General features: G+C 54.4%; 3 protein-coding genes across 6 annotated transcripts in view; 1 reads left to right on the top strand and 2 right to left on the bottom strand.

Moving 5' to 3' along the window:
* CATSPERD (cation channel sperm associated auxiliary subunit delta) overlaps positions 1 to 17,770 on the top strand; it is a 42,488-nt gene extending 24,718 nt beyond the window's left edge. Inside the window, exons 15-25 of the mRNA XM_061152166.1 lie at positions 131 to 189; positions 895 to 973; positions 1,447 to 1,499; positions 4,507 to 4,581; positions 6,347 to 6,475; positions 7,753 to 7,936; positions 12,619 to 12,776; positions 14,083 to 14,271; positions 16,286 to 16,360; positions 17,121 to 17,270; positions 17,749 to 17,770. Of these exons, the coding sequence (XP_061008149.1) occupies positions 131 to 189; positions 895 to 973; positions 1,447 to 1,499; positions 4,507 to 4,581; positions 6,347 to 6,475; positions 7,753 to 7,936; positions 12,619 to 12,776; positions 14,083 to 14,271; positions 16,286 to 16,360; positions 17,121 to 17,270; positions 17,749 to 17,770 (1,173 nt within the window). The remainder of the gene's footprint in view (positions 1 to 130; positions 190 to 894; positions 974 to 1,446; positions 1,500 to 4,506; positions 4,582 to 6,346; positions 6,476 to 7,752; positions 7,937 to 12,618; positions 12,777 to 14,082; positions 14,272 to 16,285; positions 16,361 to 17,120; positions 17,271 to 17,748) is intronic.
* Positions 17,771 to 17,792: 22 nt separating this feature from the next.
* On the bottom strand, positions 17,793 to 20,179 carry PRR22 (proline rich 22). 4 transcript variants are annotated; one of them, XM_061150590.1, is made up of 4 exons: positions 20,137 to 20,161; positions 19,465 to 19,556; positions 19,300 to 19,362; positions 17,793 to 18,913 (listed from the first exon to the last, which is right to left on the bottom strand). In XM_061150590.1, exon 4 carries the CDS (start codon positions 18,903 to 18,905, stop codon positions 17,811 to 17,813), a length of 1,095 nt encoding a protein of 364 aa, XP_061006573.1. In that variant the 5' UTR covers positions 18,906 to 18,913; positions 19,300 to 19,362; positions 19,465 to 19,556; positions 20,137 to 20,161; the 3' UTR covers positions 17,793 to 17,810. The 4 variants fall into 4 exon arrangements, with proteins under 4 accessions (XP_061006573.1, XP_061006575.1, XP_061006572.1 ...); XM_061150592.1 differs by having other exon boundaries at positions 17,793 to 19,362; positions 19,461 to 19,556; positions 20,137 to 20,179; XM_061150589.1 differs by lacking the exon at positions 20,137 to 20,161 and having other exon boundaries at positions 19,461 to 19,964.
* DUS3L (dihydrouridine synthase 3 like) lies at positions 20,105 to 25,050 on the bottom strand. The gene is made up of 13 exons (XM_061150588.1): positions 24,881 to 25,050; positions 23,915 to 24,185; positions 23,145 to 23,657; positions 22,744 to 22,785; positions 22,450 to 22,602; positions 22,121 to 22,237; positions 21,889 to 21,954; positions 21,702 to 21,812; positions 21,361 to 21,457; positions 21,136 to 21,211; positions 20,599 to 20,787; positions 20,379 to 20,507; positions 20,105 to 20,257 (listed from the first exon to the last, which is right to left on the bottom strand). The coding sequence occupies exons 1-13, from the start codon at positions 24,976 to 24,978 to the stop codon at positions 20,185 to 20,187; spliced, it is 1,935 nt and encodes a 644-aa protein (XP_061006571.1). The 5' UTR covers positions 24,979 to 25,050; the 3' UTR covers positions 20,105 to 20,184.
* Positions 25,051 to 27,308: the final 2,258 nt, after the last annotated feature.

Below are 27,308 nucleotides of genomic sequence, written 5' to 3'. Positions count from 1 at the left end.
CTCCCCCACACCCCTCCAACCCCCACCCCCACCCCTGGTCCTGCCCTGCTCCTGAACCCCATTCCAGGACCACCCTGGGGCTGTCCTGCAGTGGTAGCTGCATTTTGTATTTTCCCTCTTGGTTCCACAGAACATCTCGCTGAAGCAGCAGCACCACTGGGGCAGGGCCGACCCCAACTTCACCTCCAGGTATGTCACCTCCAGGTATGCCACCTGATGGTAGTGGCAGGTGGCCCCAGGGTCTCTGGAGGCTTCCCTTAGCAGGAGCTGGGGAAAGCAGAACCAAGATCCAGGCTCCCCTAGTCCAAGGGCGGTCAAGCAAGAACGATGAAAAACTCTTTAGAGAAAGACAAATAGCATATGATATGACTTGTGGAATCTAAAATATGACACAGATGAACCTATCTACAAAAGAAAGACAGACTCACAGACACAGAGAACAGACTTGTTGCTGAGTGCGAGAGGGTGGTCGGGAAGGAGGGATGGATTAGGAGTTTGGGGTTTTAAAAAAAAGTGTGGATACAGAAGCTGTTAAAAGAATGATGTTAAAACATTATATGCAGCTAGGTGATAATAAAATTGGGGCCCAGGTGTTCTTTTCAAAGCTATTATATATCAATTTAAAAAACTGACTCAAGAAGAGGTAGAAACTAGAGGGAGGGTGGGGCCACCATGTCTGAGCCCATGGTTCTTGGTCAATATTCTGGACTGAATGGATGAAAAGATGAGTGAATGAATGGAGAAATGAATGGATGGATGGGTGGATGGATGGATGAATGAATGGATGAATGGATAGATAAATGGGTGGATGGATGGATAGATGGATGAATAGAAAAATGAATGGATGGGTCAATGATGCTTTTTACAATTACACACACTCCCATTGCCTTGTAGCATAAAGAGACCCACAATATCTACCATCACTCTGGACATCGCCAACAAAGAAATTTCATGTGTAGACCTTAAGCCACTGGTATGACCCAAACTTCTGCCATCTCATATTCTTTGTCTTTAGTGTTCAGACTAATGGCAGCAGGCCTTCACTAGCTTTCCCCAAGGTGCTAGCTGAGCTCACACTCAGGATCTGGAAATGGATGCAATCCTGTCCCAGATGCCAAGGTGGCTGCCCCTCCCCTTCATCTTCCCCAGGCCTGTGCCTTAGGACTCACCATCCGCAGAGCAGGTGTACCAGCTGGGAGTTATCAAATGGGGGGAATCTTAGTGGCACCCCATACCTAGCGCAGGTTCTTAGGGATTGACTCTGTGAGTCCCAGGCACCTGGTTACCGCATTTCCATCCAAGCTCAGGGTCTCCAGTCCCTGTTGGGTTGAGTGCAACCCTTCGTGGGCTTTCACCGGGGCCAGGCTATGGGCGCCCTCACTGACTTGGGTCAGCATCCCCATTTACCCCTTTCCCCTCCCCCGATCTGTGTCTCCCCACCTGCAGACAGCGCTCATTTCAGTGGGGTGCGACCTGGAGAAGAAGATCGTCATTCAGAAGTGAGTGTGTCGGGAGGGTGAAAGTGAGGGGCGGGGAGAGGAAAGTGGGGCTTAGGGACTGTATGAGACAGTCACCATTGCTTCACAATTGCTAAAGGTGGGTGACACTACTGTCTACTTTTGTATATGTTTAATATTTCCATAAGGAACAGCTGCTCAATAATTAATCCTAATAGATTAACTTTGAGTTTCCTGCAGGTGGCTGCCCGGCCCCCCACTGACTTGGTGATATTCACCTGTTCTTTCTGCTCCTTTCAGCCTTTGCTCATTCTCTTTCTCCCTTTTAATCCGTGTTCTTCATTTTGATTACAATTGCTGAGTTTTTGTGTTTAATAACCTGCTGAACATTTGGAGGAACTTTGCCTCTGGTTACTACAGGGAATGCAGCCATGAGACACAAGGAAAGTATTAATGTTTTTATGTTTTTCAGAAATTTCACATGTTAAATGGAGATTATTTTAAAAGTGTAAATATTTGAGTTTATGTAAGGATGTGCTAAAAGTCAACTGTGTCTCTGTGTATAATATTAATATGCAACTTTGGGGTTAAAGTTTTTTCTTAAGAAATTAGTGGTTTACATTTTTTTAAAAAAGAACAATCACCAGCATGAAATTGCCAAAAAAAAAAAAGAAGAAGAAGAAAAGCGGGCTTCCGTGGTGGCTAAGTGGTAAAGAATCCTCCTGCCAGTGCAGGAAATAGGTTCGATCCCTGATCCAGGAACATCCCACATGCCAAGGAGCAACTAACCCCGTGCAGCACAGCTACTGAGCCTGTGATCTAGAACCCGGGAGCCACAACTACTGAAGCCTGCGAGCTCTAAAACCCCCACTCCGCAACAAGAGAAGCCACTGTGATGACCAGCCCATGTGCTGTAACCAGAGGGTAGTCCCTGCCCACCACAACTAGAGAGAGTCCACTCGCAGCTAGGCATAGGAAAATCCAGGGCAGCCAAAAATAAATAACACATAAAATTAGTGGCTTACATTTCAAAAAAGAAAAATCACCAGCGTGAAATTTCAAAAAGAAAGAAAGAACCCTGAAGATTGGTCAGATAGGTTGCCATAGTTTTCCCTTCAGGCGGTGGTGTGCTGGTAAACGGGCAACAGCCAGTTCTGGGTAGCCGGGGAGCCTGGTTTGGTAGCTTTTGCAATTCTTATAGTATAAATGCTCCCACTGAGCCCACTGATTGCTACCGACATGTCTCTGCTGCTGCTGCTGCTAAGTCACTTCAGTCGTGTCCGACTCTGTGTGACCCCATAGACGGCAGCCCACCAGGCTCCCCTGTCCCTGGGATTCTCCAGGCAAGAATACTGGAGTGGGTTGCCATTTCCTTCTCCAATGCATGAAAGTGAAAAGTGAAAGTGAAGTTGCTCAGTCATGTCCGACTCTTAGCGACCCCATGGACTGCAGTCTACCAGGCTCCTCCATCCATGGGATTTTCCAGGCAAGAGTAGTGGAGTGGGTCTCTACTGCCCCACAAAATTCCTGAGGATTTAATGGCTTGCAAGAGCCGGCCTCAGCACTTCACCGCAGAAGGGCACTAATAAACTCAAGGGACAATTTTACCGCATTTTTCCCCCCAAAATGGAAATGCTTTATTGAATCAATCAATGATGTATTTAGAACATATGTGCAGGAAAGTGTTTTAAAACAATCTTTTCAAAGCTTCTGCCCTAAAGAGGGTGGGAACAGTATTTGCCACACATGTAATGAACAAAAGACTTGTATCCAGGATTTATAAAGAATTCCTATGAATCAAAAAAAAAAGAAAGAAAGAAAAAGGAAATGACAAATGAAGAGAAAAATATGGGCAAAAGGCTTCAGCAGGCACTTCCAAATAAAGGGTGGGGGAAAGGCTGATCAATACATAAAAAGTGCAGGAAAGGTTGTCAACTTCAATAAGAAAATGAAAACAAAAGTGATACACATTAGAGAGGGTTATTCACCAGCAGAGCAGCAAAACTGACAAAGCCTGGACGGTAGCAGTAGAACTTCAGAGTGGGAACCCCCTGGCAGCTTCGGGAACTTCCAGACATGGCTGGTGATATTTTTTCAGCTGCTTTAGAATGTATATCTTTCCACCAGCAATTCCACTCATGCACATTTGCACTGACCCAGGTTCCAGAATGTTCTCAGCAGCATTATTCTTAATAGCTCCAAGCTGGAAGCAAGCCAACTCAAATGGCCATTGACAGCAGGATGGATAAATCAAGTGTAAAGGTTTTGATACAATGGAATGTCACAGCAGTGAAAAGGCATGAGACAGGGTTACTTGTGTGGATCATACAAACATAGGTGTGGAATCAAAAGACAGAAAAGAACACATAGCATGATTCTGTTCTTTAAAAAAAAAAAATCCAGAATCAGGGGAATTCCCTGGTGGTCCTGTGGTTAGGACTCTGCACCACTGTGGAGAACGAGGGTTCGATCCCTGGTTGGGGAACTAAGATCCCACAAGGCGCACAGCATTGAAAAAAGAAAAAAAAAAATCTGGCAAAAATAAACTACAGTTGAGCCCTGTATCTGTGGGTAGATTTAACCAACCGTGGATGGATCGTGTTTACCTTCTAGGTTAACTGAATCTTCGACTGTGGAACTGGCGAATGTAGAACTCTCACATACAGAGGCCCCCCACTATGGGACTTGAGCATCCTGGGATTTTGTTATTTTCAGCAGATCCTAGAACCAATCCCCTTGCTGATACCATGTTGCTTAAGGATATATGCGCCGATGGTAACAGTACAAAGATAAAAAGGGAAAGGATCATCTCAAAAGTCAGGACACCCAGCTCCCAGATTTCCGAGTGTAACATCATTCTCCAGCCCAAGGAATTAGGGCTCCTTGGTGATATGGCTGAGTCTAGGCCAGGCAGGGAAGATGTGAGATGAGCCTGGAGCATCTTAGAGAGCCCCATCCAACCAATGGGAGCGATCTGTGTGTCAAAGGGAACAATTCACTGGTCTTGCATTGGGTCAGGTGGCATCTCACCATCTTTTGTTGCCCACAGTGAACTTTCAGCATGTCACCACGGAGTCCTCGACCCTGTGGCCCTTCAGGACAACTATAGCTACATCATTGAGAGGTGAGCCCCGCCTCCCAACACACAGTCACACGTGCACGCTCATACCCATGACCATTTGGCATGCATGTGCCAAAGGCCAATCAATAATTTTTTTTAATTAATTAAATTTTTGTCCATTCGGAGCAGCATGCAGGATCTTAGTTCCCCAATCAAGGATCAAATCCGTGCCCCTGCAGTGGAAGCTCAGAGTCTTTATCTCTGGACCACCAGGGAAGTCCCAAGAATCATTCTTTTTTTTTTTTTTTTTCCCAAGAATCATTCTTAAATCACAATGGAAAAGAAAAAATAAATTTAAAGAAAAGGGGAAAAGAATCATTTAAAATTGATACCATGCCAACTGATCTGGCCAGCAAGGAATCCGAGGGGGTGAGGAGACAGGCAGGGGAGGGGGCCGGGCCTGCGGGGGAACCAGTGTGATGTGGCAGGGTCCCTGGCCCGGGTCTGCCCAGGCTCTGCCACCTGCTGAGCCAGCCTCAGGCCCCTCCGCAGCCTGCCACCAGCTCATGGAGCCCAGCCACTTGCTCGCCCCAACTAGTGGAGTTGGTCAGACAGTCAGCCAAGGTGGGGAATGGGGGTGGCTGGCCATGGTGAGCCCTCTATGCAGGGTGGCACAGAGAGCCGATTCCACAGTGGTGCACACCGCCCATCCCCCTGGCATAGGAGGATACTGGTGTGTCTTATATGACCTGGCTCTCCCCACTGCAATACAAGCCAAGAGTCCATCCCCCCATCCAAAGTCTCAAAGCTGAAGTCAAAACTGGTGCTGCCAGGGCTTCCATTGTTGCTCAGTGGTAGAGAAACTGCCTGCTGACGTAGGAGACGCAGATTCAATCCCTGATCCCGGAAGATCCCACATGCCTTGGAGCAATTAAGCCCATGCGCCACAGCTCCTCAGCCTGTGCTCCAGAGTCCGGGAACCACAACCACTGAGCCCACGGGCCATAACCCCTGAAGTCCATGTGCTAGAGCCTGTGCTCCACAATAAGAGAGGCCGCCGCAATGAGCAGCCCGTGCACCACAACTAGTGAGCAGCCCCTGTTTGCCGCAACTAGAGAAGAGCCCAAGCAGCAACAAAGACCCAGCACAGCCAAAAATAAATTAATAAAAATAATCAACTCCCCCCCCCCCCCGCCCCCGCTATGAACAAACAAAAAAAGCTATGAACAAACTGACATTCCTGGGCTTACTGACCAATGAGGCTGCAGCCAGACCTCCTGGGGGCACGAGCATGTATGAATCAAGGTCTCCAGAGAGAGAGAAGCCACAGGATGTGTGTGTGAGATAGACACACAAGAGTGACAGGCAGAGATTCACTTTAAGGACTTGGTTCCCTGACTGTGGAGGTTCGGGGGAGGCTGAGGGCCTGGCAGCTCTGCCACGAGTTGCCGTTCTAGTTCAAGGCCATCCGCGGGCAGACTTCCTTCTCGCTGGGGGAGGCCCTTCTTTGTTGCACTCAGGCCTCCGGCTGCACCCATGTTAGGGCAAGCACTGCTTTCTCAGCCCCAGAGAACAACCTCACAGAAACATCCCGAAGTGCGTCTGGCCACAGTCAAGTGCCACAGCAGAGCTCAGAGGACCTAGAAGGTCAACCACCACCCACAGGGGCATCCCAGGGCTCATGCTGACAATGGCTGTGAGTCCCCTGCTCAGACACCCCTCCACGGCCGTGACCGGCCCCATCTGCAGGGAGGAAGCGGGGTGGTGGGCGGGTGGACGTCTGGGCGCCCGGGGGAGCTCGCCTGTGTCTGTGCCCTGTTTCCCACAGGGAAGCCTATGACCCGAACTTCCAGGGGCAGCAGGCCGAGGAAGACCTGGAGGTGTATTACCCCTATGAGAATCTGGGCTGCCCCCTCCTCGCCTACTATGACACCCCGTGGAAGCCAGTGGTGGAGCTGTGAGACACCCCCCAGACACACCAAATCGCCCCCGGTCCTCCCCACCCCTCTGCCCAGGCTGCATCCTCACCCTGTCTTTTTCCTCCGCAGCTCCCAGCTTGCACACCTTTCCCCTTCCCCGTCTTAACTCGATGGCTTTAACAAAACACACCAGAGAATGGGCTGGGTGGTGGGCGTGGGAGTAGGGGGGCACACGGGCACTGACTTTCTCACAGTCCTGGAGGCTGGAAGTCCCACATCAAGGTGTCTTGCGGTGTCTCGACCTCTTCCCATGGCACCAGGGCCCACCCTTAGGACCTTGCTCCATCTCGATCGCCTCATTAAAGCTTCCAGCTCCAAATATAGTCACATTGGGGGGTTAGGACTTCACATAGGAATTTGGCGGGGGGGGCACCTTTCAGGTTATTGCACTCACTCTGGCCCCTTCCATGGATTCTGTCTTCTTTCATCTGATCCCGCCCTCAACATGCCCCCAACCCGCCCCCACTGAGGATCATTGGACTAAATTGTTCACAACTGAATGATGGTGGGAACCTCAAACACGTGGAAACATTTAGGTTCATTAGAGCATCTCCGGTGGGGCTTCTTTGGTGGTCCAGGGGTTAAGACTGCATACTTCCAGCACTTCCACAGCACAGGCATGGGTTTGATCCCTGGGTCAGGAAGATCTCCTGGAGGAGAGCATGGCAACCCACTCCAGGATTCTTGCCTGGAGAATCCCATCGGTAGAGGAGCCTGGAGGGCTACAGTACATAGGTTCTCAAAAAGTTGGACATGATTGAGGCAATTAACACTCATACTTTCCCATCAGAGAAGGGTGTAAGCCCCAGCCTGGCAGGAGACAGATGTGCATTCAAAAGTAAGAATTAGGGGGTAGGGGGTGGGGCACGGGGCTTGGCTGCACAGGTTGCAGGATCTTAGTTCCCCAACCAGGACTCAAACCTGGGTCCCCAGCAGTGGAAGCTCAGAGCCCTGACCACTGGACCATCAGGGAATTCCCTCAAAATTATGGATTTAGAACAACTCTAGTTCATCACCCTAGAACATCTGCAGGTGTCAGAATTAAATCGACGCCCGCTCCCCCACCCTACCCTCACCTGGTCAGCGCCCGCTGTCCCTACCTGCCACTGGGAATCAGGGTTGAATGTCCCAGAGGCGTCAGCTTGGGGGTGGTGGTGGGAGAAGGCGTCCACCCCCAGACGAGACGGTTTCACCAGCCCGGCATAGCTGGGCCTCCTGGCCTCCCACAGCCTCGCCTGTACGTGCCTTGTCCCAGGTGGCGCGAAGGCAAGTTCCAGGAGGTGGTGGAGGCCGAGTATGTCCTGCTGGAGATGAACGGGCTGTTCACCTACACGTACTCCCTGACGGCCGGCATGGCAGGCTGCAGTGCCCAGCCGCAGAACTGGACCACCGTCACCGAGATGGCCGGCGACGCAGCGTCCTTCTCCTGGGACCGCGAGGTAAGGCCTGCGCTCTTGAGTCGTCCCAGTGCAGGCCTGGGAAGGCGACATCCGGTCGTGCGCAGTGTGTGCTGGGGGCCTGCTCGACCTGTGCGGGCTGCTGCTAACCGAACACCAGAGACCCCCAGGGGCTTTTACCAGCCGCATGGGTTTCTCACGGGTGCTGGAGGCTGAAGTTCAACCTCAAGGTGCCAGCAGATTTGGGCTCTGGTTCATGGGTGACACCTCCTGTGTCCTCACAGAGCAGAAGGGGTGGGGGAGCTCTTCCAGATGCCTTTGCGCCCAGGTGCTTGTTCAGTCCTGTCCGACTCTGCAACCACGTGGACTGTGGCCCCCCCTACTACCCCCTCTGTCCCCTCCCTCCCCCACAGGGCTCCTCTGTACCTGGGATTCTCCAGGAAAGAATACTGGAGTGGGTTGCCATTTCCTACTCCAGACCGGGGTCCCTTTATAAGGACACTAATCTCCTAATGACACAGAACAACTGGTTCAAAATTGGGAAAGGAATACGACAAGGCTGTGTATTGTCACCCCACCTATTTAACTTAAATGCAGAGTACATCATATGAAATGTCAGGCTGGATGAATCACAAGCTGGAATCAAAATTGCTGGGAGAAATATCAACAACATCAGATAGGCAGATGATACCACTCTGATGGCAGAAAGTGAAGAGAAACTAAAGAGCCTCTTGAGGAGAGTGAAAGAGGAGAGTGAAAAAGCTGGCTTGAAACTCAACATTCAAAACACTAAGATCATGGCATCCCGTCCCATCACTTCATGGCAAATATAAGGGGAAGAAGTGAAAGCAGTGACAGATCTTATTTTCTTGGGCTGCAAAATCACTAAGGACAGTGATTGCAGCGGTGAAATTAAAAACAACACTTGCTCACTGGAAGTAAAGCTGTGAGAAACTTAACGTATTAAAAAGCAGAGACAAAACTTTGCCGACAAAGGTCAGTGTAGTCAAAGCTATGGTCTTTCCAGTAGTCATGTACAAATGTGACAGTTGGACCATATGGAAGGCTGAGGGCCAAAGAATTGGTGCTTTCGAACTGTGGTGTTGAAGAAGACTCTTGAGAGACCCTTGGACGGCAAGGAGATCAAACCAGTCAAACCCAAAAGAAATTAACCCTGAATATTCATTGGAAGGACTGTTGCTGAAGCTCCAATCCTTTGACCACCTGATGCGAACAGCCAACTCATTGGAAAAGACCCTGATGCTGGGAAAGATTGAAGGCAAAAGGAGAAGGGGTGACAGAGGATGAGATGGTTGGATAGTATCACCACTCAATTGATATGCATTTGCACAAAGTCCGGAAGATAATGAAGGACAGAGGAACCTGGCTTGCTGCAGTCCATGGGGTCCCAAAGAATGGGACACGACTTAGCGACTGAACGACAAACAAAATCTCCTTCAGGAGTACTCCACCCCTATGACCTACTGCCTCCCAAAGGCCCCGCCTCCTAATTCATCACCTTTGAGGGTATGGTTCAACATATGACCTCTAGTTGTTTGACACAGGCATTTAGTCCCTGAATAGCTGGGGTGTTGGATGCTGGTAATGTAAGATGCACAAACCCTTTGGGAATCTCTACCAAGGGAATGACCAGACGATCAGAGATGTCAGGACCAAGGCGTTCATGGAGCACACTGCTGATGATGAACAAAACTCTGGAACTATCCAAATGCCCATTATGTAAGGGGCTGATTATATTTACGGTTCTGCTCAGCTAGCGTTTCTGTTACGCGCGTTGCTTGGTACACGATTGACAAATAGAGGTCTGGTGATAGTGAAAGGAACACGTCGATTTGGTCCTGGGTGCGGAAGGGAAGCTTGTGGTGCGCAGTAGTTTCCAGCCGCCAGCCGCCTCTCAACGCCAAGGGCGCGAACACAGCGCAATGCTGCCACATCACCAGCAGGGCGCGCGCGCTACCCGCGTCCGAAGCCGGTTCCAGCACTGACTCCGGGCTCCTTAATTTTGTATTTGTTTTCAGAGCCAGCAGCCTCACCCTTCTTCACACCCCATTCCGTCCAGTGAGTTTGAGAATTTATTTGGTTGGTGACATTGTGTTCGTTGTTGTTTTTTGTAATCAAGGTAAAATTCACATAACCTATAATGAATTTTTTTTTTTAGTGTAAAAAGTACAACTCACAACTTGGGGCGTTTTGTGCATTCACGATGTTACCCAAGCACCACCTCTCTGACCATTTCTTTAAAAAGTACAAGCCACACACATATAACTTTATTTATTATTTTCTAACTGTGCTGGTGTTTGCATTATTTTTTTTATTAGCCCTCTCATTCAAAGTGGCACACATTCATTTAAGAGACTGTCCTGTTGCTTTTTTCCCATCAGCCCTGGTGGGCGATTCTGTAGAACCCCGAGGGTTTTTCTATCAAGATAGAGCCGCAAAAAAAAAAAAAAAAAAGATAGAGCCGCAATGCCTGCATTTCCAGCATGATCATTAGATGGGCAGTTATGTAGCTGTTTGCCAAGCCATGGGGTGCAGCTAGCTATAAAAAATAATAATAACAATAATGAGTCTTTAGGCTAAGCAGCTGTCCCCCTTATTAAATTTCACATAGTTTTTATGTGGTCCAACTCCCCCCCCCCCCCCTTTTACTCTCAAAAGATTTTTAAAATTTTTTCTTAATTGTTGGGCACTTCCCTGGTGGTCCAGTGGTTAAGATTACAAGTTCTCAATGCAACGGGCTGGGTTCAATCCCTGGTCATGTCACCAGATCCTTTGTACCTTAGTGGAGTGGGTTGCCATGCTGTCCTCCAGGGGATCTTCCCCATACAGGGATCAACCCATGTTTCTAGCGTCTCCTGCATTGGCAGCTGGGTTCTTTACCACTAGCGCCACATGGGAAGCCCCAACTAACAGCAGGCACAGCCAAATAAATTTTAAAAATAATTAAAAAAAATTTTTTAAATTGTGGTCAAACATACATGGACAGACGGAGAAGGCAATGGCACCCCACTCCAGTACTCTTGCCTGGAAAATCCCATGGATGGAGGAGCCTGGTAGGCTGTGGTCCATGCGGTCGCGAAGAGTCGGACACGACTGAGTGACTTCACTTTCATTTTTCACTTTCGCACATTGGAGAAGGAAATGGCAACCCACTCCAGTGTTCTTGCCTGGAGAATCCCAGGGACGGGGGAGCCTGGTGGGCTGCCGTCTATGGGATCACACAGAGTCGGACACGATTGAAGTGACTTAGCAGCAGCAGCATACATGGACAGAGGAGCCAGGTGAGCTGCAGTCCATGGGGTCGCAAAGAGCCGGGTACGACTGAGCGACTAACGCTTGCTTATACATAACATAAAATTGACCATTTTCAATATTTCTAAGTGCACAGCTCAGTGGCATTAAGCACATTCACATTGTCCTGCAACCATCCCCACCATCATCTCCAGAACTTTCTCTTCTTCCCAAACTGAAACTCTGTCCCCATGAAACACTGACTCCCGTCCCCTTCCCCTGGCACCTGACCCCCACTATCTACTTCCTGTCTCTAAGGATCTGACTCCTCTAGGGGGTCTCACATGGGTGGGATCAGATGGTATTTGTCCTTTTGTGTCTGGCTTACTTCCCTGAGCATCACATCCTCACAATTCATCCATGTTGTAGAGGGTGTCAGAAACCCCTGTAATGTCCCGTTAGTGTGTATGAACCGCACTTTCTTTATCCATCATCTGTCAGTGGACGTTTGGGTTGCTTCCACCTTTTGGCTACTGTGAATGGTGCTGCTGTGAACTCAGGAGTGCAAGTATCTCTTCGAGACCTTGCTTTAGTTCTCTGGTGTCACTTCTTACAAAAGAAATAATCCCTTTATAGGGGCCTTACCCCCAGGACCTCATCAAATCTCTTTCCAATGCCCCACCTCCAAATACTATCCCACTGGGGGATGTTGTATCAACATATGAATGGGGTTGGGGATTCAGACATTCAGTGCATGGGCTTCTCCTGACAGTGGCTTCTTTTGTTACAGAGCTCGGGCTTTAGGACACAGGGACTTCAGTAGTTGCCACGTGCAGGTTTAGTTGCTCTGCCCATGTGTTCCACAGCTACTAAACCTGTGCTCCAAAGCCCAGGAGCTGCAGCTACTGAGCCCATGTGCTAGAACTACTGAAGCCTGTGTGCTCTAGAGCCCAAGTTTCACAACAAGAGAAGCCACTGCATTGAGAAGCCCTTGTACCGCAACTAAAGAGTAGCCCCTGCTCTCCGCAACTAGAGAAAAGCCCAAGCAGCAAGGAAGACCCAGCACGGCCAACAATTAATATATAAATAACTTAATTTTTAAAAAGACCTCGTCTCCAAATAAGGACACTGCCCAAGGCCCGGAGAGTTAGGACTTCCCCATCTGATTTGGGGAGGAATTCAAGCCAGCTCATAACAAACACGGAGAGCGCATGTATCAGACTCACACCCAGACTCAGAGCTGCCAGGGACCCTGAGGAGTGGAGTTGTTTTGCCTGCAGCCCGCCTCAAGCTTGGGCAGGAAGAAGGAGCCACACTCACAAATTGGCTGGCCTGCCCAGCGGGCACCTGGCCCCGGACTCACTGCCACGGGATGCTGCCAGACGGTGGTGCACCATGGGGTGTGTCGGAGGGCTCCCACAGCCCTCCCCAACCCCCAGGGCCAGCGGACACGCCTTTGTCCTCCTCCCCAGAATTACATGAGCTGCCACGACCCCGACTACCACGAACCCTTGAGATGGCCTGATGTCCCGTATCAGATCTTGGGAGGCCCAACAGAGAACAAGGTTGTTTTCGACCAAAGAAACGGCATCTACATCTTCTTCATTTCTATCGTGGATCCATCCTACAGGTGAGTGGGTGGGGGGAGTCGCCATGCATCAGGGGCCCCTGGGGAGACAGCTGGTGCTTCTAGGCAGGTCCCGCACGTGTGTGGGACCCACTGTCTGCCACCCTTAGGCAGGTCCTGGATAAACCTGAACCCCCCAACAGCTCAGACCATCCCTGGGAAAAGTGATACTTTAAGTCTTGGATGGCATTTGTTCACTCGCTAAGTAAATCTTTATTCAGAGGCCACGCCAGGCCCTGGGGGAAATAACAATGCCCAGCAGCACCCCTATCCCTACCCTGGGGACTCAGAGTCACCCCATGGCTATGTCTCACTGGTGGGCACAGACAGGTTCCAAAGCTCCCAGGATATTCAGGGGGTCTGCAATCCGTCTGACTTCCCATTGGTAATTTGAAATCAGCACCGGCCAGAGTGTTAACGCCACAGAAACTGACACAGGTTATGGGCCTGGCCTCTCAGGTACCCCACCCCTGCCCTAAGAGCTGGGTATTAATATTCACCACCCACTTGTGCTGGATCAAATTGTGAGCATCTCCCACTGGGAGGGGGAACGTGGGCAGCATTCTTTCCCCCATCACGTTTCCCCTCCAGATGGACACAAAAGCCACCCTCAAAAACTTGGGGGGACCCTGCCTTCCCTAGGGGCCCAAGACCAGACCACCTCTGGGACGTCAGGGGTGGAAGGCTGGGGAGACCCTGGGGACACCCAGGGGTCGGGGGGAAGGGGCCTGCCTGGGAGCTTCAGCCCATCCCCTCCCCCCACCTGCCTCCTGCAGTTTCCCTGGCTACTCGCCCTCTGGGTCTTCTTAGTGGGTGACCTTACCCCCATCCTGCTCCCCTCATTTCAGGGATGCTGTGTCCCCTGTCACACCCCCACTGTGTGATGAACAGTTTCTTGGCCTCTTCTGCCCCACCCCCAAGATAGCCTGGGAATGGAGGGGAGACCCCTTGTCCCCAGAGCAGGGGACCACAGGGGCCCTGGGGAAAAACGTGACCTCTGCAAAATACAGAGAGAATGACAGATCAGAGGAGAGAGAAGTGGGTATGAATGGAACTCCATGTCCCGAGTCACCACTCCAGGCCCAGCTGTCATTCCCATGGGTCTTAAAATGTTTGCTGGGGGAATTCCCTGGCAGTCCAGTGGTTAGGGTTCCTTGCTTTCATGGCCGTGAGCCCTGGTTCAATCCCTGGTCAGAGAACTAAGATCCCACAAGCGGAGCAGAGTGGCCAAAACGAAAAAGCTTGCTGGGGTGAAGGGCAGGGCCCCTGAAGGCGGGGCCCCACGGACTCGCCCGCCCACCCCTCGCAGCTACTGCCACCTGGAGACCACCTTCAGCGTCTATGTCTACGGGGCCTTCCCGCTGTCCATCTTCCCGCCGGAGATCACCATTGTCCTGCTCACGGTGGCCACCCTGCTGTCCGTGTGGCTGGCTTACATGATCCCCCAGCTGCTGCACATGGAGCAGGGCCTTGAGGTCAGCGGCTTCTGGGCCAGACTGTACCAGAGATGCAGGAGGTCTTGTGCGTGTCTCTGGGGCAGTTGCTGAGCGCCCATGGCGGGAGGGAATGCCAGGGAGAGGGCAGAGTTGCTGTAGAGGGCTTGTGAAAATAGCCAGTGGCAGTGTGAATCGCTCCTGTTTTGTGGTTTTTCTACCCATCAGCTTCCCTGGACATCCTGGCATCAGAGTCGCTCTTAACTCTAGCACCTACATGTGTAAGGATATAAGGATAAGGAGGACAGCCCAAGTCCTAATGAACAGGAGCTTGGTGGGGACTTCCCTGCTGGCCCAGTGGTTGGGACTTCACGTTGCAGGGGTTCAATCCCTGGTTGGGGAACTAAGATCCCACAAGCCATTCAGCGTGGCCAAAAAAAAGAAAAATACTGAACAGGAGCTTGGAGAAATGAGCTCACCCACGCATGTGGTGTGCTCACCTGCAAGCCCCTGAGATTTATCAGACACATGATGAGTTCTGTTAGATAAGGGTGAGACCCGAGGAAGGGGGTGTGGGTCCATCTCTGTTGATAAACCCTGATGTATATACGAATGAACACATGTAGACTTGTGTGGGATGTCCGTGAATAAGATTTGTAAGCATCGTACATATTTTATATGTACATGTGTTAGGCATACACATAGATACAGATGGTGTGCATATATATATGCAGATGTACAAACATGTATATAGCACAGGTAAGGCATACACATACATATGTGTAGATAATGTGCATGTGTGTGCATGCATATTGTATATGTGTGGGTATTTGTGTGGATATTGCACACATGTGTATATCTGCAATTGACATACATGTGTGTACATGTCTATGGTACACATTCATGTAAACATGTGCGTGTATGTGTGGGTGATGTGTCACACAAGTGTCTATGTATAATGTGCATACAACTGCACACATACATGTATGGATAAATGTGTGCACACACGTAACATGCATGCCTGTCTACAAGTACAATGCAGACATATAAATATACACGTGAATACATAGATAGGTATGTATACACGTGTATATGCAATGTACACATAGATGGATATGTATGTTGGATCAGTCTGTCCCTGTGTTTAGTGGGCTACCCTCTCCCACACATCCTTCAAATTCCAGGTAGTGCGGCACACTGTCTCATTCTAGTGAAAACTTTCTCTGTAACTTTTCTGATCACTCTTAGGTTAAAAGAACACATCCCGTGGTCATTTACTTGCTCTGTTTGTTTTTGGCCGTGGCTGGAGGCATGTGGGATCTTATTAACAGTTCCCCGTGGTGTGTGCTATGCTTGGTCACTCAGTCGTGGCCGACTCTTTGCCACCCCATAGACTGTAGCCTGCCAGGCTCCTCTGTCCATGGGATTCTCCAGGCAAGAATACTGGAGTGGGTTGCCATGGCCTCCTCCAGGGGATCTTCTCAACCCAGGGATCGACCCCAGGTCTCCAGCACTGCAGGCAGATTCTTTACTGCCTGAACCACCAGGGAAGCCCATGAATACTGGGTAGCCTATTCTTTCTCCAGGTCATTTTCCTGACCCAGGAATCGAACTGCGGTCTCCTGCATCGCAGGCGCATTCTTTACCAGCTGACCTACCAGGGAAGCCCTAATAGTCACCCAACCAGGGATCAAACCCAAGCCTCCTGCAGTGGAAGCTTAGAGTCTTAACCACTGGACCCCCAGGAAAGTACCCCCTCCACGCCATGGTCATTTAAATGGCCTAATACAGGGGCTTCCCTTGTAGTCCAGTGGTTAGGACTCGGCATTTTCACTGACATGGGCCCAGGTTCAAGCCAGTCATTTTGTCCCACCATCGGGGGCTGAGTTGCTCTGCCCCATCCACCTGCCAGGCCTGATGGGGGGTCACGAGATGGGATGCCATGCTTCACGATCCTCAGTCCACATTAATCTTACAGAAAAGCAAGCACCTCCCCTCACATCCACCTTGCTTGCCAGGGGCTCCCTGTCACTGGGGGCACTTCATATGTCTCAAAAACACCCGTTAACACGGCTGCAGAGAGGGCTCCAAGGGAGGTGAGGGCAGTGAGCTGCTGGCTTCTCGAGGCCCCTGTCCCGTTCAGAGAAGAGTCAGGTAAGTGCAGGTGCAGACTCGGGGCTGCCCCCGCCTCCCTGAGCCTTGGAACAGGCTTCAGGGAGACGAGCCCTGCAGGCTCGAGTGGTGACAGCACATGGGACCCCCCCCGACCCGACATCTCCTGGACCCCAGTCAAGCCCCCCAGGTTCCCAGCAGAGTCCAAGAGTGAAAGCCCCTGAGACCCAGCCCTGAATCTGGGGCAAGAGGGCCCTTACTCCCGCAGGGGAGGGAAGCAGGCGGGGCTGGCCCACTCCAGAGGTGAGCTCCATCTCTCCTTGTTTGTTGTTTTCTTGCTAAGTCGTGTCTGAGTCTTTTGGAACCCCATAGACTGTAGCCCGCCACCCTCCTCTGTCCATGGGATTCTCCAGACAAGAACACAGGAGTGGGTTGTCATTTCCGTTTCTAGGGGATCTTGCCAACCCAGGGTCAAACGCTTGTTTCCTGCATTGACAGGTAGACTCGTGACCACTGAGCCACCAGGGAAGCCCCCAAGTCACCTTACCTCCTTGCACATCACCCCCTTCAGGGTCACCTTGAGTATTTCAGGGAAGGGTACGAACAGCAGCTGCTCCAGACTCTCCAGTGGGAAGGGCTGAAGAGAGCCTGGCCTGGGACCCACAGGGGTGGGAGCCATGTGGATGCAGTGGGAAGAGCCCAGGCAGGAGGGAACAGGGGTTAGAACTGAAATCCCAGGCTTCCCATGCCTGCCACACGCGGCCGGGTCCAATGAGGGGACGCGGCCCCCTGCCCATCTTAGGACAGGCATGCCCACCTGGGCCTCGGGCTTCACCTGGGCTGCAGATGCACTCTGCATGCCCCATCACATGCGGGCCTGTTCCCGACCACCCATGTACCAGGCGGGCAACATCTCCCGCATCCCTGCCCAGCCCCCACCCTCAGACCTCAGGTGCCTCCACCTCCAACCAGCACCTGCCTCCACACCCCAGCTCTCTGCACGAACATGGGTGGAGGCCCGCCCCTTCACCACTGGCGACAACACCTGCCCTGCCAGGCGGGTGGAGGCTGAGCGCAGCCTGCAGGCCTCTCTAAGGCCTTCCCCCCTTCCACCAGTAGTGGCTTCAGAGGGATGGTCGGGGATATGCAGGCCACTCCCCAACTCCTGCATTTGCTGTGTGTCTCCAGGCCAGTCCCTACTCATCTCTGGGCAGCCCTGACTTTCCCGGTCAAACACAGAAGTGAAATTCTTGCAGTGTAGGAGTCAGGCGGTTCCCACCTCTCCAAAGTGCTGGCTGACTTGGATTCTCTCTGGAGAGATTTAGAATCCCAAATCCGAATCTAGGGCTCCCCCACTCTGCTCCATAAGTCCAGCACCCTCGGGGTCCTGCAGGGCCTCACCCCGTGGCCTGGGGCCCATTGCACAACAGGGAGGGCATGGGGACACCCTGACGCCACTAGGCGGACACAGCACTGAGAGATCAAATCCGCTTTAATGGGGGGTGGCCCCCAGGTCCTGCCGGGGCCCTGAGGAGGCAGCGCTCGTGGGACCCGTGGCCTGCTTGCCCTTGCTGCCCTGCCGCCCCTTCTTGGTGGTGGAACTGCCTGCCTTCCTCTTGCCAGGGGGCTCGGCCCGGGGGGCAGAGGCTGTGGTGTTGGCGGCGGGGGGCCCCGGACGGGGCAGTGGCTCCTCATCCAGTGCCTTAAAGTTGAAGAAGTAGTCCACATTGGAGACAGTGTCCAGGATCTCAGGCACGCTGTAGTCGAAGGACAGCAGCTCGTCGGGCAGGTGCAGCGAGCGGATGTCACCGGAGGAGGAGTCGTCGCCGCCGCCCCCACTGTCGGGCAGGGCTGGCCCAGGCCCCAGGGGCTTGCGAGGGGCCCCTTCGGGCTCAGCACCACCCGGCAGGCAGTCGAAGAGCTTCATCGCATCCTCCAGCAGCACCTTCTCGGGCAGCGCAAAGGCCCGGGCCACCTCGGGGGTTCTGGCCTCGCCTGCCCCCAGTGGGGCCACCTCGGCATCGGCTGCCTTGGGTTCGGCAGGGCCCGGTGGGTACAGTGGGCCTGGGGGTGGCTCCTTGACTGGGAAGGTCAAGGGCTCCCCGGGCTCTTGCAGTTGGCTCAGGTGGCCCTTGAGTTGGCTATAGGTGCCCGGGGGCAGTGTGGCCTCGGTGGGTAGCGTGATGAGCAGCGAGGGCAGCTTGCTCTCTTTGGGGGGCGGTGGGGGCGCCAGGCCCTCCTTGATCAAGGGCAGGGGCAGCTCTACGAAGGCGGGCGGCCCCCCATCCCCCATGAAGCCCATGGTCTCGGGCCCCGGCCCCTCAGGCGGGAAGTATGGCAGGAGGTACTGGGGGCCCCCCGGAGGCGGTGGCTGGTAGTGGGGGTATGGTGGGAGCGGTGGGGGCGGCACCAGGGCCTTGAGGTAGTGCTGGGGCTCCAGGAGGTAACTGCCTGGCGAGGTGGGGGCCCCAGCTGGCCCCACATCGCCCACGGCCACCAGCTTGTACAGGGACGACTGGCCGAAGTCGGTGGCGGCCCACTCGATTCGGTAGATGCGGGGATCAAAGAAGCACCCACAGGGTGCCATCTGGAAACCTGCGGCCAGGAGGGTGGCCCTCAGAGGGGCGGTCCTGGGACCCGCCTGGGGGGCACGTCAGGGGGACACAGGACACAGACCAGCCCTGGGGTCCATTTGGGGGACGAGGACATAGGCTTTGCCTCTGGGGGTTTATCTACCGATCTGGGGACCCAGGATGTGCTCTGGGGGCTCATCGGGGTGGGGGGTGGCTGGAGACACAGACCTGGCTTTGGGGAACCTGACTGGGGGACAAGAGTCATGGGGCTGCCTTACTGTCAGGGCCCCATCGAGGGGATGAGGGACACTGGCCTTGCTTTGGAGTTGGAAGCCCTCTAGGGTTAGGGTGGGGACGAGATGGCCCCGCCCACTCCCCAGTCCTCAAGGGTTGGCGGGAGGCCAGTACCTGCTGGAGGGGTTGGGAACACCTCCTTCTCCGGGGCTGGGGGGTGGTACAGGTTGGAGGAACCTGTGGACAAAAGCAGGCAGGCGGGTGGGGTCCTGAGGCTGGTGGACAGAGCCCCGGTCCCTGCCCCCATGGCCGCACCCGCCCCCACCGACTCATACCCACAGCGGACAGAGGCTCTGTGCAGGCGGGAGTGGGCTGGCTGCCCAGCCCATCAGTGGCATCCAGGCCCCGGGGACTGAAGCCTTCTTGGGGAGCTGTGGGTGCGTAGAAGGGCTTGGGGTGCTGCATAGGGAGGCGGGGGCCCGGCCCAGGCGGGCCAGGAGGGCAGCAGATGGGGAGCACAGGTGGCCCACCCAGAGAACAGGCTCAGAGTCCTGTGGAGTTCTGTTTGTCTGGTTACTCCGGGCAGCGGGTTCCAGGCTGCGGCCCGCCCACTGGTCGGGGTTCCGGGTAATGGCGGAGTGGGGAGTGGGCAGGGGTGGACCAGGAAACCAAGGGAACCAGAGACGGGCATCACAGAGGGTATGGTGGACCTTGGATGTGGTCTGCTGCTTTCTGCCCCTGCCAGCATGGCTTGCCAGTCAGCTCTGAGGCCCCTTCCTCCAGGCAGCCTACCCTGATCCACACTCAGGTAGGCGGAAGCCCCATCTCATGGGCTCTGATGGCTTCTTTGTTGTCAAGGCCTTTTGGGCATTAGCAGTGGCCAGCACAGGGCTGGCGAATGAGTGAAGGGGTGAGGGGGATGTATGGGTGGCAATGGCAGGGGGCCAAGGGCAGCCTCAGGGTCACAGAAAGGTCTGGGTTTTAGAAGAATAAAATTTATTGTCTTCTCACGCTTTAGGGAGCCCTCTGGATACTCAGATGCCCCTCCTGCCCCTGTGGCTACTTGTAGGCATTGGCCTTGTGCTTGGGCAGGAAGACGAAGTTGGGCGGGACGGGTCCCAGCAGCATCTCACTGTGGGGAGGGAGGCAGGTGGCCGGGGTCAGGCCTGGCGCGGGGCGGCCCCCAATCCAGCTCATCCCAGACCCACCAGGTCCTCGATCCTCCTGCCCCCCGGGCCTCAGTTCCCGGGCACCTGATGCGAATCCAGTCGGCTGCCTTCTGGCTGGCCATGAGCGTCTCCAGGTAGTCACGGCCCAGGTAGTACGGTGGCCGCTCGTTGATCCGCTGCGGGAGCCGCTCCAGCAGGCCCACGGGCACGTACCTGTGGGCGGGGGCAGCGGGAAAGGGGCTGGGCTGGGGCTCCCCACAACACTGCGCCTGGCCTGCCCCACTGCCTCGCCGCCCCATCCCACCTGCACAGGAAGGAGAGCCACTCGAGGAGGAAGCGGCGCGTCTTCTCCACGCCCTGCGTGTCTGAGCCCCAGTGCTCCAGGCCGTAGTGCGTGAAGTCCCGCAGGATGTCCAGCCGCTCGGACGACGAGATGTCCCAGTGCCTCTGCTCCTTGATCTCCGTGAACAGCCACGGCTTGAGCAGGGCGCCACTGGGGGTGGGCAGTGGGTGACGGTCAGTGGGCCAGTGGGGAAACCCCGGCCCCCAAAACCATAGTCCCCAGCCTCCCAGCCACACGCTCATATGACTCTCAAAGCCAGAAAATTCTGGGACTTCGCTGGGGTCCAGTGGCTAAGACTCCACACTCCCAATGCAAGGGATCTGGGTTTCATTCCTAGTCAGGGAACTACACCCCACATGCCCCAACTAAAAATCCCACATCCCATAATAAAGATCAAAGTTCCCACATGCTGCAACTAAGACCCAGCCAAATTAAAAAAGTATGAGAGTTCCAAGCTATGGCTCTAAGGCCACAGCTGCAGCCCCAAGGCACACGCACCGTGCGATCATGACCCCTGAGACACCGGTCTGCAGGGCTCGGTTGGCATCCTCGTAGGACAAGACGTCTCCATTCCCTGAAGGACAGAGGCCAGGGTCTCAGGGAGCCACGTCGGGTGGCGGTGCCAGGGCATGAGGAGTTCTCGCCAGCCCGGGAGCCCCTCATCGGGGAAGGGAGGGGCCCAGGCGAGGGGTGGGCCTGGGCGTGTGGCCTGTGGGCACCCACCGAAAAGGGGCATGGGGCGGGCCGCCGCCACGCACTGTTCGATGTACCGCCAGTCAGCCAACTTGGTGTAGCGCTGTTCCCGCGAGCGGCCGTGGAGCTGGAGGAGAGGCGGCCGCGTGGGGAGGGGTGGAGGGGCCGGGGAAGTGGAGGATCAGAGAGACAGAGAGAGACCCAGAGAGCCCGGCAGAGACGGACTGAGAGAGAGAGAGACAGAGAGATGGACAGACGGAGACAAGAGATGGAGGGCGAGCCAGAGACCAGGAGAGAGGAGACGGGAGGGAGGGATGGTTAGAAAGGGAAGTGCCTTGTGGCCCCGCCGCCCGCCGCACCCCAAGACCCACCGTGACCAGAGCCGCCCCCCAGGCCCGCAGATCGGGCAGCAGTCGGTGGGCCAGATTCACACGCTCCTGGACACCCGTGCGCAGCTTCACAGTCAGCGGCACGTCCAGCACCTGTGGGAACGGGGTGATCTGCAGCAGGGCCTCGGGTTGGGCGGTGAGAGCTGTGGGCGGTCATCTTGGGCAGTACCTGGTTCATGCCGCGGACGATCTGCTGGAACTTGGCCAAGCGGTTCATGAGGGCACAGCCCCCACCCTGGGAGAGACAGGCGGCTGGAGCTCGGGAAGGCAGGACCCAGGCTGGGCCTGATGCCAGCTCCCACCCCACCGCTGCCTTCCTTGTCTAGATGCAGAAAGCAAAGCCCAGAGGCCCCCACAGATTCCTAGGGACTCCACCCTCACCCACTCTGAATGTTGGGTACCTTCTTGAACACGAGATCAATGGGGCAGCCGACATTGATGTCCACGAAATCCACCTCAATGGTGCGGTTCAGCAGCTCGGCACATTTGGTCATGGTGTCAGGAAAGGCGCCTTCAAGCTGTGGCCAAATGGGTGGGCAGGGGGTGAGGGGCCGTCCTGCCTGGCCCCGTGCCGAGCTATCAGCTCCTCCAGGTGTGTCAGGCTGGCACGTGACCAGCAGCTGAGGCAGGGGGTCTGGGAGGTGATCCGGGAAAGCTTGACCCTGCACCTGGCTCTGATAGGTTAACAGCCAAGAGTCCCTCCTCCTTCCTTCCTCGGGGCGGCACCAACCTGGACGCCAAAGATATCCTCGCAGGGGTGGCGTTTGAGCAGGGCCCACTCGGACGTCTGGCCCTGTAGCAGGTTAGTGCACACAGCCATCTCCCCGCAGGTCACATCTGCCCCGAAGCGCTTACAGATCCGGCGGAAGGGCAGGTTGCCACACTGGGAACAGTGGAATGCACACATAGGGCACGGCAGGCTAGGACCCCAGACACGCGCCCAAGCCCCCCGGGCAGGGGGACCAGTGGGTACTGCTGTGATGAGCACATTGCCAGCACCTGCCCACACCGCTGTGGACCCTACCGTGGTGAGTGGGGCCAGGTACAGCTTGCCACTGATGTCCAGCTGAAAGGGAAAAAAAGCACATTGAATCTCCACCCACGAATCTGGCTTTCGAGGCCTCTCAAGCCTCAAGCCTTCCCATAGGCTTTGTCCTACCCCAGTGAGTCTGGCTCCTTTTCACCTCCACACCTCTGCACAGGTCACCTAATCCCTCCATGAGGAAAGTTCCTTTCTCCATGCTTTTCTCTGCTAGAGAGCTTCTACTCAACCATCGAAGCCCCAGTCCCAACGCCCTCCCTTCTAGGAAGCCTTTTCTACTGCCCCCTTGTTATCGCCTGGACCCTCTGGAGCTGGGAGTGAGTGTCCAGCTCTGTCCGCTCCCGGCACTGCTAGTGTCCTCAGAGGGGGCCCATGACACATACCCGCCGCTTCTCATGGGGCCTCAACCTGACTACATCCTCATCTGTCAGGGGTCCGCAGGTCCTTAAAGGGCCACTGGGAGGGCCAACGGTGTCCGGTTCCTGGGGGGCCAGCTGGATGTCACAGTTATCCTGCCCTGGGGCACCCTCGGCCTCCCTGCCCTCAGGGACAGTGGCTTCGGAGGTGGGGCCTGGCAGCGGGCCCCTGCTCAGCTGGCGCAAAGCCTGCTCTGCACGCTTGAAGTGGATCTTCCTTTTTCGCAGCTGCTGCTGCAGGGCCTTGTCCAGGCCGTTGCGGACGGGCGGCGCCTGGACCAACCCCTCCCTCACCAGATTCTGGCCCTCGGGCCCCAGATGGGCCCCGGCAAAGCGGCAGGTTACACCATAGGGGCACCTGCCGAAGGTCTCGAAGAGCACACAGCTGGGGCCAAGGTCAGCAGGCTTGGTCTCCAGGTAGTGGCCCACGTCATGCAGGAAGCGGCAGCGGTCACCATAGAAACACCTAGCAGCTGATTCCTGCAAGGAAACAGGGAGGCAATGAGGGAGGACAGAGAGAGCTGACGAAGCCAGTCAGGCAGCCTAGGTCTGAAACTCAGATCCCTCCCCTCCTGGCTGTGTGTCCTCAGACAAGTCAGAAACCTCACCAAGCCTCAGTTTCTTCACCTGGAAGATGGGAACAATAATTATACACCATAACATCATGAAGATTGAACAGGGGGGCAGACAGGCTCACACTCAAGGCATCTGGGACTTTCGGTGACAGTGACACACACCTGGACCAGAGAGGGGCAGAGCTTGTTCTTATCATAGTGGGTGGGCTTCACGTGAGGCCGGCACTTGTTCTGGCCCCGGGCCCTCTTCTGAGCCTGAAGCTGCTCCCCAGTTTCAGCTGCCTCCTCTGCCTGCCCGTCCTCCAGTCGGATCCGCTTGGCCTCAGGCTCAGTCAGGTCATTGCCAGCAGGGTCTACAGCCTCGGATTCCTGGCTGGGCTTCTGCCCTTTGGCTTCCAGGAATTCGTGGAACTGCTCCTTGGTGGTGAGGTATCTGCCAGCAGACAGGCAGGAGAAAGGAGGGCTTGTGAAAGAAGTATCCTGCCTTGAGCTCAGATTCATGAACGCTAGGGAAAGGGGCTAAGAACACTTGCCCCTGTTTACATGCCTCTGTTTATGGGGTACTCCCTACTTAGAACTAGCCAGCTGCCAGCCTAGGAACACTTCAAGGCCGCAGGGAGGACCTATTTTGTTCCTGGGTCCCCAGTGCCCAGACTGGAGAACTGAAGTACAAGTATCAGATGTGAACATCCCTGGCTACCTTAGGCTACAAGATACTACAAGTCCCAGCGTGCTCTGCAACGAATCCGCTGCCGCTACATTTCAGCCACCCCACCCCCCACCCCAAGCCCCAGCATGCCCTGCGGCACTCGCTTCAGACAACGAGTCAAGTCCCTACCTGTAAGTGCGGCGGATGACCAGAAGTGCACTTGCGCCATTCCCGCTATACGCTAGGCCTACAGTCCCCAGCATGCACTGCGGCCTCCGCCCCAGACCCCGCCCACCCCAGCATGCACCGTGGTGTCCTTCGCGCATGTGACAGTTCCCAACGTGCGTGATCTCAGGTGCTCGCTGACCCTGCGAGCGGACGGAAGGCCGAAACAGAAGGGCCGGCGAGCTTCCAATGCTGGGCCGCTGCCCCAGCTCCCGGCAAGCACTGCTCGGGCCGCGCCTGACCCAGCGACTCACTGAGGTTTGATGGGCGCCACTCCCCGTTCCGGCTCGATGGCTCCTGGGTCGCCACCACCACCACTCTGTGCTGAGACTTCTGCCGCTCCCTCCGCCATCGGCCCCCCTCAACGCCCGCTTTGGAGTGCCGCGGAAAGGCCTTCCGGGTCGCGTGTGTGTCTTCCCCGGTCTTGCTGGTGAAGTGCGCATGCCCAGGTCGCCCCAAGTGACGCAATTGTACGCGCCTGGACGTAATGGGGCGGAACCTATGAGGGGGTGGGGCCTCGGGTCCCTTTTCTACCTCCGATCCATTTGCGGGAAACGGAAATGTGCAATGAGTCTCTTGGGGCTTTCAAACTGGCTTCCCGCGGGCCACAATCGGCTTACAGAACTATTTTGTTTTCCTGATGGAATTTTAAAACACTGCTACTTTTATATGGGCGTTCATTAAACGAGTAACTCGTTGAATGCCTTATGTGTTACATGCTATCCTAGACGCCGGCGAAACAGCAGTGAATAAAACAGACCAAAAAATCGTTACGCTTAGGAGCTTAGATAGGAGTGGTGAAGATAATCAACATAAAATACATAAGTAAGGTATATTGTATATTGGACGGTAATGAAGCAGGGGAGAGGAAGTGGGAAAGCCATTCCTGGTGGTTGCGGTTCTTAATAGAATGGTCGGGGAAAGCTTTTTCACTGAGGGAACATTTGAGTGTTTTTGCAAAGATGAGTGAGAGAGACAGGAATATCAGAAGGAAAAGTGCTCCAGGTTGAGAGAACAGCCAGTACAAAGGCCCTGAGGCAGGACCCTGCCTGGTGTGTTGGACAGTGAGCCCTCTGTGGTTGGAGCTCCCGTGAGCAAGGGAGAGAGAGGGAGGAGGTGAGAACAGGGAGGTGAAGGTCATGCAGGGCCCTCTAGGCTTTGGGGAGGACTTGGGGATTTTATCCCAGGGAAGTGGGAGAACAAACAGCCCAAGGAGAGCAGAATCTAGTCCCCATTTTCCACAGTCCCCACCATTCCCTGTTGCACTCTTCTAAAGCCCCCTGTTCCTGGAAGAGCCTTGGTGCAGCACAGGCACCTCTGGGCTGTCGACTCAGCCGGCCAGTTTGGAATCCCAGCACTTCTACTTACCAACTGGGAACATTTTCCTTAACTTTGTGCTTCAGTCTCCTCATCAGAAAAATGGGGCTGGTAGAAATAGCTGTTTTAGAAAGTATAGATTCAATAAATTGCAGTCAATAAACATTAAAGAGTACTACTGTTGCTACTGTGTTCTACTTCAGTCGTGTCCAACACTTTGCGACCCTTTGGACTGTAGCCTGCCAGGCTCCTCTGTCCATGGGATTTGCCAGGCAAGAATACTGGAGTGGGTTGCCATGTCCTCCTCCAGGGGATCTTCCTGACTTGGATCCAACGTTACTATTTCTTTATCACTATTATTTGCCTTGAATTATGTGAACACAGTGCAGGATGTCAATAACCAATTCCTTGGCCGCCCGTGCATTTTACCGCTAACCTTGACAAAGCTTTCTTTGAGCAGGGAAATGAGACAGAGACTGTATTCCTTGAGTGACAGAGGGACAAACTGAGGCCAGAGGAGGGAAAGAATTTGCCTGAGGCCGCAACAGGCTCAACACCAGCTTTTCTAAGACCTGGGAGAAAAGGGAATGGGGGCGGGGAGCAGCTTGTCTTCCATCTCTGGCCTCTGCTGCCCTCTATAGGTCAAACTGGAAATAAAACTTGGAATCAGAGACTGGAAGAAACCACAGCAGTCCTTGGGAGACTCTGTCCCACTTACCCACCTCCAGGGACAGGAGCTCACTTCTTCCTGAGGTGCCCGCCCCATTGCCCTCTGAGTTTCTGCCATCATCTCCCCGGACATCATCCCATAGGCATCCAGATCTCTCTGGGGAGACAGTTGTTCAGGTGGAGAACTGAGGCCCACAGACGGTGACCTCAGGAATGGGACTCCCCTCCCTGGGCCTCAGCCTTCAAGAAGACCTTTCTTAGGGCTTTCTGGCTTTGCCCTGTGACAACGAGCCTTCTCTGTGTAAGGCGATCCAGAAAGCCTTCCTGTAGGGAGAGAAAGGGAGATTGTGGACTGGCAATTAATAACAATGTGCTGTGCTCTGCGCAGTCACTCAGTCATGTCCAACTCTGTGACCCCGTGGACTGTAGCCTGCCAGGCACTCCTGTTCATGGGGATTCTCCAGGCAAGAATACTGGGGTGGGTTGCCATTTCCTTCTCCAGGGGATCTTCCTGACCCAGGGATCAAACCTGGGTCTCCCGCATTGCAGGTGAATTCTTTACTGTCTGATCCACTCAGGAAGCCCAAGAATACTGGGGTGGGTAGCCTATCCCTATCTTCCTGACCCAGGAATTGAACCAGGGTCTCCTGCATCGCAGGCAGATTCTTTACCAGCTGAGCTGCCAGGGAATCCATA

This window comes from Dama dama, chromosome 9 (assembly GCF_033118175.1).
Source record: "Dama dama isolate Ldn47 chromosome 9, ASM3311817v1, whole genome shotgun sequence".
Taxonomy (NCBI): Eukaryota; Metazoa; Chordata; class Mammalia; order Artiodactyla; family Cervidae; genus Dama; species Dama dama.
This window is presented reverse-complemented; position numbering and strand designations above follow the sequence as displayed.